Source organism: Equus caballus, chromosome 8 (genome assembly GCF_041296265.1).
Source record: "Equus caballus isolate H_3958 breed thoroughbred chromosome 8, TB-T2T, whole genome shotgun sequence".
Classification (NCBI taxonomy): domain Eukaryota; kingdom Metazoa; phylum Chordata; class Mammalia; order Perissodactyla; family Equidae; genus Equus; species Equus caballus.
Window position 1 is genome coordinate 24,821,796 of NC_091691.1, and position 16,658 is coordinate 24,838,453.

A 16,658-nucleotide genomic window follows, 5' to 3' on the forward strand; every position below is an offset into this window, starting at 1 on the left:
TTCTGCTTCAGCAGCCCGGGGTTCCCCAGTTCAGATCCCGGGTGTGGACATGGCACCGCATGACAAGCCATGCTGTGGTAGGCGTCCCACATATAAAGTAGAGGAAGACGGGCATGGATGTGAGCTCAGGGCCAATCTTCCTCAGCAAAAAAGAGGAGGATTGGCAGCAGATGTTAGCTCAGGGCTAATGTTCCTCCAAAATAAATAAATAAAAGAAATTTATATATATATTAAAAAATCCATTAGTGTACATTGCATTTTTTTGACATTGCATTTTGAATGGTTGTCTTACCCACAGACAATCTGTAACACCAGGCGTTGGTTATTTGTAAGACACTGGTTCACTGAGCTATGCCGATCTTCCAACTGTTGACACGTTTCAATATACGTTATCCAAAATCACATTCTTTAATATCATCACCCATATCATTAGAAAAGTCTGTGAGTATTGGGAAACTGTTAAATTCATGGTGGCAGATACAATGTTCCAGTATTGTAATTTCTACTTGAAAGCTCAAGTGTTATAAATTTAATTATCAAAATGCTTCAGTTGTTTTCCCTGAAATGTCGGGCTTACTTTATTCGTTTTTTAGGAAATATCTGCCAAATATTCAGGTCTGAACGGCCGTAGTTTGTCAGTGTTCTTTCAAGTGAAAACGGTGTTCCAACAAAAAAGCAGCTGGTTCGCCTTGTAACTCCCAGTTGCGACTCGTTAAATGATCCAATTAGATGCGATTTAATTGTATTCCTTACTACGGTTAAGACCCGAGGGCCGGTCTCCGGTTGTGAAACCGCGCCTCCCTCGGGACGGAGGGCGGGTTTGCGTTCTGGGGACGTGCGCTGATCGTGTCCAGGGCGGCCGAGAACCGGCCCGCTCATCTCTGCGGACTCACATTCTCGTGTTTTTTATTTTCTCAGAAAAGAGAAAATCTGTGTTTTCAATGTACGAAGGCGACTACCAGCCCGAGCCTCTGACGGTGGAGGTCCAGATCCAGCTGAACCAGTGCCGCTCGGCCGAGGAGGCGATCCGGGCGCTCTCCCTGTAGGGCGCGGCATTAAAGGCTGTTCTCACCACCCCGGCTCCGTGTCCGTCTGGCCGCCGCGCGGCAGGAGTGGGGGCTGCGGGGAGGGGGCTGCGCGGAGGGGGCGGCCTCTCCGCGGGCAGGTGCGCGGGGCACGGTGAAGCCCCGGGCGGGAGGGGACCCGCGACGGCCCGGGCTCGCTCCTCCAGAAGCCCCGCCCCCGCGGCCGTGGGTGGGGCGTGCTGCCCGTGAGGGGGCGTGGCCAGGGCTCGGGGCCGCGGTCGGGCCCCGCCCACTGCCCGAGCTGAGCCAGGTGCGCGCGGCTGTCACTCCGGCCTCCCCTCTGCTACGCGAGCTCCTCGCCTGTGCCCGGCCGGCGTCGCGCCTCAGGTAGGTCCGCGTGGGGCGGGTCGTGCCGGGCCTGGGGCGCCTGGAGCCCCGCTGCTGGGACGGGGTTGCCTCACTGTGCGCAGAGGGGCGCCTCTGACCCCGCGGGCCCCCGCTCCGCGCGCGGTCGTGGCCACCCCGGGGCAGCCTCGAAGACGCAGGGTCCCCGCCCGGGAGGCGCTGAGTCTGGCCGCGGCTGGATGGTCGCTGCACTGCCGAGCGGATGGGCGGCCTGCCGCCCCTAGGAGACCATCGGACTAAGCGGCCACCTCTTGCCGCCTGCCTTCTGTTCGCCCCTTCTGGGGCCAGAATGGCCGGAGCTGGGCGTTGTGGAAGGGGCCAGCCTGGTTCGCTTGCCCCGGACGCGTCGACGGGCAGCGCTGCTCGCTGTGCTCAGGGCCGGGAGGAGTGTCCACTGCGTCCTTGCTCTGGCCACCCCGCGGCCCCTTGGGCCCCCACAACAGCCCTTTAGAGACTGTCCCGTGGAAAAAATGAAGCAGCCCCAGAAACAATTGCAGACCCCCTTAGGACTCAGCACCCACTTGGAGAGGGTCATGCACTCGCCAAGGCCCATGCCAGGTTAAGAACCAGGCTTTGGGGGCTGACAGTATGGTGGGAGACATAGGCTTCGCAGGTGCTGAATTAGGATTCACAGGAGGTTAGTGGGGTGGGGAGCAGAGGGAAGGCCCGAGAGGGCGACCGTGGTGCAGGCCTGCAGGCGGGCTGGATCCCAGCCACTGCACTGGGGAACTGCTGTTCGTTGGCAGTGGAGGGCCGCAGGGTTTGGGTGCGGGCACGAGGAGCCTGTGGGCAAAGGGGAAATCGGGTCGACAGCGCACTTCAGCCTGAGCCTCTGAAACGCATAAGACCAAACCGCCTGCTGTGTGCCTTTCTCAGTACATGGCACAACCATCCCCCCGGGGCTCCCTCACCCACAGCTGGCGTATCTCCCACAGCTGAAATCCATTCTCCATACCGGAAATCCATCTAGCTCTTACCTGCTGCACGGCCACCTCCCCAGTCCCAGCTGCGTCTTGGGTCCTGACTAATGCAGTTTTCTAGCTGATCTCCTTTTTCCATTCTTGCCCTTCCACAATCCATTATCACGCTCCATTACTGCAGCAGCAGTAGTGACTTTTCAAACAACACAAATTCTTTTACTGCCTCTTCCAAACCTCCCAGGGGATCCTCCGCTTTCTCCAAGCCCTCAGCATGGCCCTGACGTGTGCCTCCTCATGCTATTGCTCCCGCTTCACCATCTGCCACCTTGCTCCTTGCCCTTTATACTCCAGCCACACTACACTCCTGTCCTCAAAGACGTCACACCTACTCCTACTTGAGGAGCTCTGCACTTCTCTTCCCCCTGCTAGCACACTCTCCCCAGATCTTGATGTGGTTTGGTCCCTTACATCATTCAGTTCTCATTTAAATGTCCCATTGCAAGGCTTTCTAAACTACCCTAGGCTCAAATAACCTTCCCCGTCTCTTATTATTCCATTACACTGCTTTAAGATCTCCTCAGCCCTCTCTAGAGTTCGTCCTGGCTTTTTTGGTCTGTCTCTTTTCTGTGAGGACAGTGGCCCTGCCTCTCCTGCCTGCCACCACATCCCTAGCAGCTAGCAAGAGATGCTTTTGCAGTGGTGGCATCAGGGACCACAGGGACGAGGGTGGGCTGGTTAGAAGTGAAGGGCTGTTGGATCAGGATGACATGGCAAGGGAGGGGATGAGGAGGGGCCTGAGGCCTGGCTTTGCTGCTCTGGACCTTGGGCAGCTTACTCTGATCGTTACCATTTCCAGCCTTCTCTCTGGATTGCGGGGAGACTTACTGAGGAAAACCAGAACTCATGAGTGGGAGGGTCGGGTGAGGGGTGGCCGCAGGGCAGCTGTCCCTGGTACAAGTCTCCAGCTTTCCTGCTTGTTTTCCCGCTATTCCTGTGTGTGGTTTTTTCCTAAAGCCCGTTTAAGTGGCTCTCCAGGAAATCCAGGCCACTTCAGGCAGATGTGAAGGGTGTGTTCTGTGGTGGCCGTTGCCACCTGCTGCCCTGCTGAGGTTTCTTCTCCCTGGAGGAGCAAACTCCCCAAGGGCAGTGCCTGGGGCTGTCATCTCTGAGACACCCAACGCAGGGCCTGCCACCAACAGGTCAGACTCTAGACTTTTTTTTGGAAATGGTTTGACTTTTAGACTTAAGAGCCCTGAATGTCGGGCTTAGCATGAATTTAACCCGAAGCTAAACTACTTGGCGCCACTTTCACTGATGCTCCTAAGGTACTTGATTTTCCTGGGAAATGCTGAAAAATGCTCGTGGAGCCTCTTTTAAAGTGGCTGCGAGTGTTTTTGGAGAAGAGGCTGCCCCAAGAGCCCTCTGATGACCGCAGAATGCAGGCAAGGGCCAGCGTAGCAGCTGAGCTTGGTCTCCTCTGGGGAGGGACTCTGGAAAGAGCTGGAGGACACATGGTGAAGAATAAATAAAAGGAAGTCCCAAAGGCCAGCAGGGGCTTAGCTGCTGGGTTGTGGGGAGCTGTTGCTCTTGGGACCAGGGGGGCGGAGGCTGACAGGGGATGGGGCTGGGCCCACTCACACAGCTCGCTTCTTGCAGGACCTGCCATGTTCCGCAGGCTGGGCTGGCCGGTCCTGTACAGCCTGGCTGTGCTGCTGCCAAGCTGCCTGCTCTTCCTGAAGAAGGAGCCCAAGCCGCCACGGGGCCCCACGGCCCGCCAGCTCTTCTGGGCTCCCGCGGGGCCCCGCCGCAGCCAGTGTCCTCCCAACCACACAGTGGCTAATGCCTCCCTGTCCCTGCCTAGCCGTCACCGCCTCTTCTTGACCTATCGCCACTGCCGCAACTTCTCTGTCTTGCTGGAGCCTTCAGGCTGTGCCAAGGACACCTTTCTGCTCTTGGCCATCAAGTCGCAGCCTGGCCACGTGGAACGGCGTGCGGCCATCCGCAGCACCTGGGGCCGGGCGGGGGACTGGGCTAGGGGCCAGCAGTTGAAGCTGGTGTTCCTCCTAGGGGTGGCAGGACCTGTGCCCCCAGCCCAGCTGCTGGCCTATGAGAGTCGGGAGTTTGATGATATCCTACAGTGGGACTTTGCTGAGGACTTCTTCAACCTGACACTCAAGGAGCTGCACCTGCAGCGCTGGGTGGCGGCTGCCTGTCCCCAGGTCCACTTCATGCTAAAGGGAGATGACGATGTCTTTGTTCATGTCTCCAATGTGCTCGAGTTCTTGGATGGCTGGGACCCAGCCCAAGACCTCCTAGTAGGAGATGTCATCCACCAGGCCCTGCCCAACAGGAACACTAAGGTCAAATACTTCATCCCACCCTCCATGTACAGGGCCCGCCACTACCCACCCTATGCTGGGGGTGGAGGGTATGTCATGTCCAGAGCCACCGTGCAGCGCCTCCAAGCAGCCGTGGAAGAGGCTGAACTCTTCCCCATCGATGACGTCTTTGTGGGTATGTGCCTGAGGAAGCTGGGGGTGAGCCCCATGCACCATGCTGGCTTCAAGACATTTGGAATACGACAGCCCCTGGACCCCTTGGACCCCTGCCTGTACAAAGGGCTCCTACTCGTACATCGTCTCAGCCCCCTGGAGATGTGGACCATGTGGGCATTGGTGACAGATGAGGGGCTCAAGTGTGCATCTGGCCCCTTGTCCTAGCTCTGAGGGGTGGGCTGAGTGAGTGACTCAGTGCTGATTTTCCTATCATGATGAGAAACTGAGAACCTTGAAGCTTGATCCTTGATTAACGTCTACAGGAAATGCTGAATTGGTTTTGTAACCCCCTCCCACACCTTGCAAACTTGGATTAAAAACACTTGAAACCTGGCTATCTTGTACTAGCATGTGTGGAATGGGAGCCAAAGCATAGCAAATGCCACCAGAACTCCATGGGGGGAATTCCTGGAGCCCCCTGGGGCTCTGCCAGGCTGGGCGTGAAGGAGAGAGGCTGCATAGGGCCCCAGAAGACACACACACATTTTTAAATGCACACAAAAATTATTCTCCTTCAGACAGAATAGAGAAACTCAAAGGAAACGAGAAGCATGTGTTGGAGTAAGTCCTGTTGAGAGCACCAGGTCAACACTGCATTCAGTCCCTTAAAAGTAGTGGACTTTTGGCTCCTTGGCCTGAGCTGTCCTTACAGGGCAGTGGGGCCAGGTCAGAGAAGGCATTAGAAACACTTAAAAAGAACTCTTACAAACACGACAGGCTCCCCTTTCCCCACAAAACTCACATACCTATGGAGGGAGCAAATAGTAAATCATATTTGAAAATGTGAATAAGGTCAGAAACACGTTAAACAGCTACTGAACTTGTGGGCATGACAAAAAAAGGCCCCCTCTCTCTGGCCAGGTTGCTGAGATGCTCTTCTGGGAGGTAAAGATTGGTGGGTGAGAGGGCAGCTGTGCTGAGTGGGGTGAAATGTTAAACAGGGTGCAGTGCCCGCAGGCTAAGAACCAGGTCTAGTGGAAGCCTGAGGCCACGGGGGGAGGTCAGGCACTTACAGCTCACAAAGGCCTCAGGCCTGTTGGACCAGGGCAGGACCTGCTGCCGCCTCTCCACACACAGAAAGCTGTGCGGATCCTGGGCCGGATGGCATCCGCCCTTGCTTTCCAGGCTGAGTGGGCCGCAGCTCAGGCCCTCAATCCTCACGCAGGTAGGCCTCCTCCTCTGTCTCAGCCCTCTCGTCCCCTTCCCCCTGTGTTTTCTGACGAAGTTCTTCTGTCTGTGCTTCTGCCAACTTGGTTTCTGCTTTCTGGGAGAGCTGGCGCACCTCCTGCACCTGCGATTTCACCAGCTGAATATGGTTCCTGGCAGTTATAGAGGCCTGATCTGCTCCTGCCAAAAGATGGGACAGTTAAGCTGAGCAGACGGACAGAGTAGAAGGTGCAAGTGGACACAAGGAAAGCTCTGGAGTGCTCCGCAGTTGTCATCTGAGCCCCTCTTAGAGCCCCTCTGTGTGCCCTCCCTGCTGGCCCTCTCTCTGCAGAGAACTCTACCTCCACATTCAGGTCTGCATTTTATTCTTTAGTGTCAAAACCCCTGCATTTTTCTCCAGCTATGAGCAGCTATCATTATAATCATTAAATGTAATTCCCACAATTATCTCTATAGCTGCACAGCTCTTTGAATAGACATTTTATGACTTTAATTTTTTAACTACAGGAGTAATACATATACATTTCTTTTTGACAAATTAAGAGATCACTAATAAAACTGTCACAGATCTCTTCCCTTTCCCTACCCAATCTTCAGAGATAATCTCTGTTGGAAGTTTAAAGGGCATCTTTCTCATCTTTTAAAATGTGACCGTATACATATGGGATGCACAGAAAAATATTTTGTTACTATAATTTACATAATGGACAAAAGGTATCTATTGAACATATTTTGCAATTTTTAACAGCATGTTTTTGAGCTCCATCATTCCTTGTACCTGCTGCTAGTGCACTTCATCACATGGACAAGAACATTCACCAGTTCAGCTGCAGAACATCTGGGTGGTTCTTTTCTATCTCACTGCGTTCATGAGAACCTTCAGCACGATGCTGGAAGGTGGTGGAGAATAGCAGGCCTCCTTCCTGACCCTGATGGAAGTGGTTCTCGTATTTCATTATTAAGTAGGATTACTTAACCTTTATGATGTTAAGAAAATTCTCTCTTCATAATTGTTCTTAGACTTAAATCATAAATGGGTACTACATTTTACTGAAGGCTTTGGGGCATATATATGTAAATCTATTTTTAGGATTTTTCTTTGCATATTTTACATTCTGAATATTTCTCCACGGTTTTTTTTTTTTTTTTTTTTTTTTACTGTTTAGGACCTTTGCGAGCCCTTTCAATGAGTTCTGGAAATGGCCTGTTTTTTCAGGTAATGCTTACACTTCACTCTCCCTCTTTTCTCCTGCCAGATGTAAGCCTGCCTAGGTGAGTGGTGAAGGTTGCCTGGGGACGTTCCTGCTGCTTACCTCAGCAAATCGCCCTGTCTTTACACCTGGAATTCCCACTCCCACCCCTGGTGTGGCACTACTATAATGCTACTTTCACACTTCTATTGTTTGCTCCTGGCTACCAGGAGCAACAGCTTTAGAATTTCATCCACCTGGATGAATCCCAGGTTTGGCTGCTTGCTTACCATACCATAGCATCTTGGGTGAATTACTTAATCCCCCGTCCCTCAGTTTCTTCATCTGTAAAGTGGGAATGATAATAGCTCCTACTTTAAAGGGATTGTGGGGATTAAATTAAAAGTGCCTAGAAAATGCTTACCAAAAAGCCTGAAATAGACAATAAATGGTAGCTATTATTTTTCCTGGTTTTGCCACTATGATTCCATGTCTCACTTTCTCCATCTGTACAAAAAGGTTCACATAGGTTGATGATCTCAAGTCTCACCCAACTGTGTCATTCTATAACTGGTTATTCAGAAATTATCTCAGTTACAAAAAAATGCTTAAAAACTATTTGGAAGCAATCAAATTTTCCAATTGGGAGTTTTATCATATTATTTTTCATTTTCTAAATACTGACAACCTAGCTTCTACTGGTCTGGTCTATAGGGGCACTAATTTTTCCTATTGTGCAAATAGGAAAAGTTGGTTAATATATTGAAAATGGGGACATTTTCCCACTAAGTTAGAGCCACAATGGGCCTTGGACCATCTAATCTAAATCCCTCATTTTACAGCTAGATGAACACTCAAATGGAGCCTCCATAGTGTAAACTGTTACCTACCAGTTTGGTATGCAGCTTCTGCTGCCATCTCTGAGAGACCAACTGCAGTCATCCATGTGGTTTCCAGCTTCAAGTATTCTTGTTGTTTTGAAGTCATCTGTAAATTAAACAATGCACTTGAGACAACACAAAGAGGATAAAGACATTTAAATAGAGTTATTCAAAATAGACTTAGGGAACAGTTACTGGTTAGAAATCTTAATTCAATAATTTAGATACCACAATGAGGCAGGAGCACTAATACAGAAATCGGTAATAACTTTTTGCTCACCTCAACTCTGGCTCCTATGATCACCTGCCATACTTCATCTTCCTCCTGTGAATTCATTTTCCCAAGTAAACTTGTATATTGTCGGTACAGAGAAATTAAGGTATAAACAGCCTACAAATACAGAATAAATAAGTCTGAGTAAAATACGTGAGGCATGTCAGGATTAGTGAGGCTTAGACCTCAAGGAGATGAAGTTCCACACAGCAAACTGGCTCTCAGTTCTTCTGCCTCACTGAAATTGCACTGTTGTATGAAGCAGAGGCATTATTCCAGGACATCAATATCTCCACTAGTCCACTTTTGTGTTTTTAAAGCGTGTTAGCAATTTAGAAATAGAGAACACAAGGCAGAGGACAAACTCACACGGCCAAGGAAAAAGCTGCTGGAAAATCAAGATAAAAGAAACATATAAATGATTTAGATTATCCGGATACTCTCTCTTCCTAATAGCTCACATCAGTGGTTTTCAAAGTGTCCTCACAGAGAAGCCCTGGTGCTGCTGGTGGTAGACTCTGGACCTTTCTAGCCTTAAGTGAACCAGATCAGCTTGATTCAGTTACAAAAAAATGCTTAAAAACTATTTGGAAGCAATCAAATTTTCCAATTGGGAGTTTTATCATTTTATTATTTTTCATTTTCTAAATACTGACAACCTAGCTTCTACTGGTCTGGTCTATAGGGGCACTAATTTGTCTTATACACTGGGCTGCTAGATTTAAGATTTTTCCTTTAAAAAAGTTTCCTGGAAAAAGTCTAAAAACCAGTGATTTAGGTCAGGACTCAGCCAACGTTTTTTTTGTAAATGGCCAAAGGGTAAATATTTTAGGTTTTGTGCCCTTACAGTCTCTGCCAGAACTATTCAACTCACAAAAGCAAAAGCAGTCACAGACAATACATAAATGAGTCTGGCTTTGTTCCAGCAAAAGTACAAAAATAGGCATCAGACCGGATTTGGTCTGTGACCCACCGTTTGCTAACCCCTAGTTTAGGATGATCAAGACTTAACAAGAAGACACTTACCTTAGTATATTCAGTGATTGCTTCAATCAATGCATACGTGGTCTGAGAGAGAAAGGTAGAGGTGCTGTCTGTTACCAAAGACACAGCCCTCCTCATTAATGCATCGTTACTAAGAGAATGAGGCTCCGATTTCTGAAAGACAAACATTTTCACTCAACTTCTTACCTAAAGCATGAGCTGAGAACTTCAGACAGCCAAGTGAAAAACAGGATTCTCATGCTGCAACTGCACTACGCTTGTGTTAACTTTTTCTTTTTAGGCTTTATTTTGGCTACGTAACACAGCACATGGAAATAATTCCAGAGTATGCTTTCTATCCACTGTTGTTGTTGTTGTTGAGGAAGATTTGCCCTGAGCTAACATCTGTGCCAATCTCCCTCTATTTTGTATGTAGGACACTGCCACAGCCTGGCTGATGAGTAGTGTAGGTCCGTGCCTGGGATTTGAACCTGTGAAGTGGGCTGCCAAGGCAGCGTGCCAAACTCAACCACTATGCCATGGGGCTGGCCCCCCTGCTATCTACTTTTATTTTTTATTCTCTGCTCCAAAAAGCAAAGTATTTCTTTATATAAAATAAAAGGCTAGTAATTATAACAAATGAGTTTCATGAAGTTATGATTCATTCATTACCACAGTGCTAGATGCTTGGGATATAAAAATAAAATATATTCTCTGCCCTCAAAGATTTCAGACAGAGGGGGAGGGGCAGGGGCTAACAGAGTACTTGACAACTAGCGCAGTCAAGTACCATGGGAGCTGTTGCAGAAATCTGTATGGGCTACAGTAGGGGCATACTTAAGGGAGCAACACTTCTGTGTTGAATGAGATTAGCTTAGAAAACCTTCATAGAATTGATCAGGATTAAGGGGTTAATATCCAAAATATATAAAGAACTCATACATCTCAACAACAAAAAAACTAACAACCCAATTGAAAAATGGGCAAAAGATCTGAACAGACATTTCTCCAAAGAAGATATACAGATGGCCAATAGGCAGATGAAAAGATGTTCAACATCACTAATTATCAGAGAAATGCAAATCAGAACTACAATGAAATATCATCTCTCGCCCGTCAGAATGGCTATAATTAACAAGGCAGGAAACAAGAAGTGTTGGAGAGGATGCAGAGAGAAGGGAATTCTCATACACTGCTGGTGGGAGTGCAAACTGGTGCAGCCACTACAGAAAACAGTATGGAGATTCCTCAAAAAATTAAGAATAGAACTACCAAACTATTGAGCTACCCCACTACTGGGTACTTATCCAAAGAACAGGAAAACATGAATGCATAAACATACATGCATCCCTATGTTCACTGCAGCATTATTCACAATAGCCAAGACTTGGAAGCAACCTAGCTGTCCATCAAGGGACGAATGGATAAAGAAGATGTGGTATATATATACACAATGGAATACTACTCAGCCATAAAAAAGAATGAAATCTGGCTATCTGTGACAAGATGGATGGACCTTGAGGGTATTATGCTAAGTGCAGTAAGTCAGAGGGAGAAAGTCAAATACCGTATGATCTCACTCATAAATAGAAGATAAAAACAAACACACAGAGACAGATTGGATTGGTGGTTACCAGAGGGGAAGCAGGGAGGAGGGCAAAAGGGGTCATTAGGCACATGTGTGTGGTGATGGACTGTAATTAGTCTTTGGGTGGTGAACATGATGTAATCTACACAGAAATCCAAATACAATGATGTACACTCGAAATTATATAACATTATAAACCAATGTTACTGCAATAAAAAAAAAAGAATTGACGAGGATTAAGTCATGGGTGGGGGCTGGCCCAGTGGCGCAGCAGTTAAGTTTGCATGTTCCGCTTCTCGGAGGCCCAGGGTTCGCTGGTTCGAATCCCAGGTGTGGACACAGCACTGCTTGGCACGCCATGCTGTGGTAGGCGTCCCACATATAAAGTAGAGGAAGATGGGCATGGATGTTAGCTCAGAGCCAGGCTTCCTCAGCAAAAAAGAGGAGGATTGGCAGTAGTTAGCTCAGGGTTAATCTTCCTCAAAAAAAATAAAGTTATGGGTGGATGGGGGAGGGCACTTATGAAGAGTATAGTCTTGGTGGGTGTAAGGGGGATTCCTGACTTTGACCTCAGTTGTTAAAAAAAAGCCAATATAACCATCTCAAGAGTTAAGGGAACGTGGCCACCTTGACTAAATATTGGCAACTGTAATGAGAGGTCATCCCTGACTCTGCCTTTTTCTTCTTCAGCAGAGCACTGACTATATCAGAACTAACAAAGAAACCAATCTCTCTATCATATGTTGTCTTTGCTATTCAGAATATAAACACGTAGAATCACTACCTGTTGAAAGCAGCAGTCAAGAACTATCTTTGACATAGGAACAAATCAAGAACTTTATTTACTATATATTTCATTCAATCAAATAAGTATTCATTATGTACCTTGCACTGAGAGCTAGAAAGAATGACATTCTCTCTGCTCATGGGAAGCTAATTTTGACATACTCTGATAACTCAATCTTCATAATGCCCTACATTTCACAATGCATTTCACTTGTTCCTCACAACAGTTTAGGTATTACGACTTCTTTTTTATAGACAAGGAAATGGAAGCTCAGAGTAGTTATGTGACTTTCCCCAAAAGCCACTCACCTAGACCTCAAACAAAATCTCACTCTCAACTTTGTATCCTCTCCATTATGCTCTGCTGACTCAGCAGAGCGCCAAATGGATCATCATCAAATATCAAAATAAACAACATAAGTCATCAGAAAGGGGGCTAGTTGTTGGCCAGGAACTAGGAAAGGCTTTAAAGAGAGGTGGGATTTGGGCCTGAAGACTTCAGGATTTAGGATTAGATAGTCAGGCATCCTGAGTGAGAAGAAATAATGAGGAAAAGAATACCTATGTTGCATGCAGGGGATGTTCAGGAATCTAGTCTGGTTGGAGCCAATGGCACAAGGGAGATGAGACAGACAGGCTAGGGCACTGGAGTGCAGGGGGAGTGAGTGGAGTTTCAGCTTTGTACCACATAATGGAAAGCCACTGCGGGTTTCAAAGAACTGAAGTGGGACTGCTCTTTCTGCAAGGGAATGATTAGAGGCTCCTGCCTTGTGGCCCAGAACTGAGGTACTTGGGCTTAAGAAGACTACAGGAACTGAGAAAGGACAACTTCCCAAAAATCTTTGGGAGGAAGAAAGAAAAGGCTGTCCTAATTGTGGCTGAAAATGGCCCGGTGTTCAAGTAAGGGTTTTAGGGTCGAAGATGCATCAGCCTGCAGGGATAACTGTTGAAGTGAGACACAAGAAAGTGAAGGCTCATGAATGAGCCTCAGAAGATGCTGAAAATACTGGTGATAAATGGAATTAATCTTGTTGTGATAAACACATATAAAAGTATCAGGAATACTTTGCCAAAATGGGATTTGCTGGCTTCCTATTTAGTTCTTCTTGATAAAGTGTAAAATCAGTGATTTTTAAAATGAGGTGCCACTTTCATATCTACTAGATATCTCAGTTGTCATTTCCAAAAGTGAGCTCTTGATCTCCTCCCAAAACCCACTCCTCTCCATCCCAGTAAATGGCCACTCCATTCTTTCAGTTGTTTAGGCCTTTTAAAAGCATTAGAATCTAGGTTATACACTCCACATCTAATCCATCAGCAACTCCTGCTGACACACTCAGCCCACTTCCTCCCACCTCAGTGCTGCCCGCCTAGTCTAAGCCCACCATCATCTCATGCCTGGACTCCTATTGGTCTTCCTAGTTCTACACAGCAACATTTAAAAACTTATGTCAGATCATAATACTCTTGGTGTTAAAGTCCTCTGTGGCTTCCTTTTCAGAATAAAATCCAAAGTTTTACAATGGCCTACGAAGTAGAGAACACACAATTTCATCCTCAGCTAACTCTCTGGCCTATCTTTTACTCTCTCTCCCTTGTTCCACTTCAGCCACGGTAACCTCCTCATCGTTCGTCAAACATATCAGGCACACTCCTGCTTCTAGGCCTTTGCACTGAAGAATTCCTTCTGCTCGGCAAGCTCTTCTCCAAGATATTACCATGGCTCACGCCCTCAGATCATTCTGATCTCTAGCACCTTATCAGAGTAGACCTCCTGGACCACTCTGTCTAAAACCAAACAGCTCCCTACTCCCTACTTTCTTACCCTATTTGTTTTCTGCATAGCACTTATCATCACCTGGCATTTTATATTAGTTTATTTTCTTCTCTTTCTTTCCCCCAGAATCTTAGTTTTACGAAAAGTAGGCACTTTGCTTTGCTCTTAGCATGTCCAGTATATGACACATAAAAATGGCTCAACAAATTTGTGTTGAATGAAAGACTATTTTGTTGATAGACCATAATACGCTTTTACTTCTCTCTTCCCTCTTTATACAATTTGACCAACTTGACATACTATTCCTACCAAATGAGACAAAACAGGGATATTAATATATTTGCTCTGGGCTGGCCCGGTGGCATAGTAGTTAAGTTCACACGTTCCACTTTGGCAGCCCAGGGTTCACTGATTCAGATCCCGGGTGCAGACATGGCACTGCTTATCAAGCCATGCTGTGGTAGGCGTCCCACATATAAAGTAGAGGAAGATGGGCATGGATGTTAGCTCAGGGCCAGTCTTCCTCAGCAAAAAGAGGAGGATTGGCGGCAGATGTTAGCTCAGGGCTGATCTTCCTCAAAATAAATAAATAAATAAAAAACATTTGCTCAGCTAAGAAAAGAAGATACTGATTCAGTAGAAAGTATACCATCATATGGGGGCTGGGAGCACGAGTAAAACTATGAGAGCTTGTCTGATGTTTGGTGACCACTTGAGACTTCAAGAGGACCCAGTACACTAAGACAAGAAACAGAGTGGCATGACAGTACTTTACCTGTGCAATAGGAACTGCACACAGGGTTACACCAAATCCAACTGCCACAGTTTTGTGCCATGGTCTTATCAATTCTGAGAAACAGCGCTTCCTGAAGTTAGCCGCGACGGGAACACACTGTCTGTATCTAGAAATGGAAGTCAAATTTAATAAGGCACAACTGCCAATCTGTAAAAGTCTCAGCTTGTTTGCAGGGGTTGGAAACTCAAACTTGGGCCACGCAGGAGCCTGAATGAAGATGTAGGGTGGCCTTCCAGGTGACAGGGCTCGGCGGATAGCGTGGTGCACTGGACAGCCCCAGACTCGCTGAACCGGGCAGCCGCTCCCTAGCTCCTGCGGGCCGAAGGGGTTTGGGGTTTAACAGGTACCGGTGTGGAAGTTAAAAGGCGGTCTCAATGCTTTTGTAAAACCTCATGCCCAAATCAGCGCTTCTGCAGGCACGAGCGAGCTCTGGGCCTCTGGCCGGTGTGTCTGATCGTCCCTGCTCGACAAGCCCTGGAGCCGCAGGCGCTGCGAGGGGCGCTGCGGCGTCAAGAGGTCACAGCGAGCAGGGCCCGCGCGGACCGACAAGTTCCCGGGGCCCCTTCTGCCCTCGGGGAAAACTTCCTCTAAGGATCTGGCGCCTCCCTGGGCCTGTCCCCCACTCTCCCCTGTGACTTCGATGGCAGCTCGCGGGCATGCCGAGCCGCCCCAAGAAGACAGCTCGGGGTTGGGGGATTCGCTCTCAGCAGGTGGAATAACGGAAATGCCTTCAGTGAGAAACGAACCCCGGGCTTGGCCGAGGGGGCGGGAGGCCTCCGGCCCGGGCAGACGCAGGACGTCCTCGGACTTGAGAGGGGCTGGACGCCGCGGCCCGCTCGGCCGAAAAGGGAAGCGCGCGCCAGCAAGGCCGGCGCTGTAGTCCCGGCTGCAGCGCTCTCTGCGCCTCCTCCCTCTCTCCGGTCCCGCCCTCCTCCACGACCGCAGCGGTACCTGACCAGGGAGGCTACGCTCCGCGACACCCAACTCCTCAGAGCCGCCATCCTGCGACGGGCGGATGCCAGACGCACACGCCGGAAGTGACGCCGCGCCGTGAGCGGGGGGGCGTGGCATGGCCGCCGCTTGAGTGGGGCTGGTCCCATGGCCACGTCCCCTCCCGAGGGGAAAGCCGGGATTGGGCAGACGGGAGGAGGGGGCGGGGCCTAGGGTAACGGCTGTAACGGTTGCTCCCGGTGCCTAACCGCCGGAGCTTCCGCGCGGGGCGGGGCGGGGCGGGGCGGGGCGGGCGCTGGGCCTGAGGGCGCGGAGGAACGAAGTCGGCCCGTCGTGAGGGGTAGTTGGACTGGTGCCCGTGCCGCGGCCGCGTCTCGAGGGGCAGTCCCGGCCCGGGCGAGAGGCGGAGAGTGCTGTTAGCTGGCCGCGCGGGTCTGGCAGGACAGAGGCCGGAGGCGGAGCAGCGCCCGCTCCGGCTGGCGGCTGGGGGCGGGCGGGCGGGCGGGCGGGGCGGGGAGCCGGGCCGGCGGCGCTGTCACTTCAGCACCAGGAAGTAGGTGGTCCAGCCGGCCAGCAGCAGCGCCCCGATGAGCACCGTGTAGCTGAGGAGCACGAAGGCCAGCAGCTCCCGCAGCAGCTGCAGCACGTGGATGGTGGACGAGGCCGGCATCGCGCTGTGCCGGAGGCCCGAGAACCTGTGGGCCAGGGGCGCCGGGGAGACCCTGAGCAAGCCCAGAGGACGGTCCCCTCCCGTGCCCAGCCTCCATCGGACACTGAGCCAGGCCCTGTCGGAGGCAGTGCGGATACAGGGACTAGGCTAGGTCCTGGCCCTCAAAAGAGTAAACACACTTTCTCAAGGCTAAGGAAGCCCAAAGTGCTGATTTTCTCCATGACAACCATCTGGATGCTCTCTTTGCGTTTACACTATAGAATTCTTTTAAATCAAGTTCCCTTCATTCTTCAGCTTCTAACCTGAATCGGGCTTGGAAGGGGGAGAAGCCTGGCTGTGCGCAGCCCCGGCTGCGGCGTTAGTCTTCATCCCCAGCCCTCTCCTCCCATCCACCTCCTGCATTTTTAATGCTGTGAGTGCTGCTAATGGGCTGGTGGAGTAAAGCTTTCTTTTCCCATCACTTAAGCTGCAGCCCCAGCTGTCAGTGCTGCTTGGGAGGGGAAGAGAAGAGAAGACCCATTTGGGGAGGGGGAAGGCAGCAGGCCCTCACCGCAGCTCCTCTGTGATTCCCCTGCCCCAAGGGTCGTTAAAACGCAGTTTGAGAATCTTTGCTTTGTGGTCCAGCCTGCTTGCCCTTCTGGCCCGCCAGGATTGCAGGAGTGCCAAGAGGTGCGTATGAATTTGATTCT

At 49.8% G+C, this 16,658-nt stretch overlaps 4 protein-coding genes across 12 annotated transcripts in view; 2 read left to right on the plus strand and 2 right to left on the minus strand.

Annotated features, from left to right (window-relative positions):
- LRRC43 (leucine rich repeat containing 43) overlaps positions 1-1,074 on the plus strand; it is a 29,559-nt gene extending 28,485 nt beyond the window's left edge. For all 8 annotated transcript variants that reach the window (XR_011420842.1, XM_070220328.1, XM_070220327.1 and 5 more), the window contains one exon: positions 919-1,074. Coding sequence is in view for 6 of the 8 variants with exons in the window: in XM_070220327.1 (XP_070076428.1) it covers positions 919-1,046 (128 nt within the window). In the remaining 2 variants the exon portion in view is untranslated. The remainder of the gene's footprint in view (positions 1-918) is intronic.
- Positions 1,075-1,285: 211 nt separating this feature from the next.
- On the plus strand, positions 1,286-5,238 carry B3GNT4 (UDP-GlcNAc:betaGal beta-1,3-N-acetylglucosaminyltransferase 4). Its single transcript, XM_023647218.2, has 2 exons — positions 1,286-1,412; positions 4,007-5,238. The coding sequence occupies exon 2, from the start codon at positions 4,015-4,017 to the stop codon at positions 5,068-5,070; it is 1,056 nt and encodes a 351-aa protein (XP_023502986.1). The 5' UTR covers positions 1,286-1,412; positions 4,007-4,014; the 3' UTR covers positions 5,071-5,238.
- A 219-nt stretch (positions 5,239-5,457) lies between these two features.
- Positions 5,458-15,710, minus strand: DIABLO (diablo IAP-binding mitochondrial protein). 2 transcript variants are annotated; one of them, XM_001496711.5, is made up of 6 exons: positions 15,300-15,710; positions 14,328-14,454; positions 9,444-9,575; positions 8,424-8,534; positions 8,153-8,249; positions 5,458-6,252 (listed from the first exon to the last, which is right to left on the minus strand). In XM_001496711.5, exons 1-6 carry the CDS (start codon positions 15,446-15,448, stop codon positions 6,056-6,058), a joined length of 813 nt encoding a protein of 270 aa, XP_001496761.2. In that variant the 5' UTR covers positions 15,449-15,710; the 3' UTR covers positions 5,458-6,055. The 2 variants fall into 2 exon arrangements, with proteins under 2 accessions (XP_001496761.2, XP_023502987.1); XM_023647219.2 differs by having other exon boundaries at positions 15,095-15,365.
- A 124-nt stretch (positions 15,711-15,834) lies between these two features.
- Positions 15,835-15,969, minus strand: LOC138915214 (uncharacterized). Its single transcript, XM_070220331.1, has one exon. It carries the CDS (start codon positions 15,967-15,969, stop codon positions 15,835-15,837), a length of 135 nt encoding a protein of 44 aa, XP_070076432.1.
- Between the last annotated feature and the right edge of the window lie 689 nt (positions 15,970-16,658).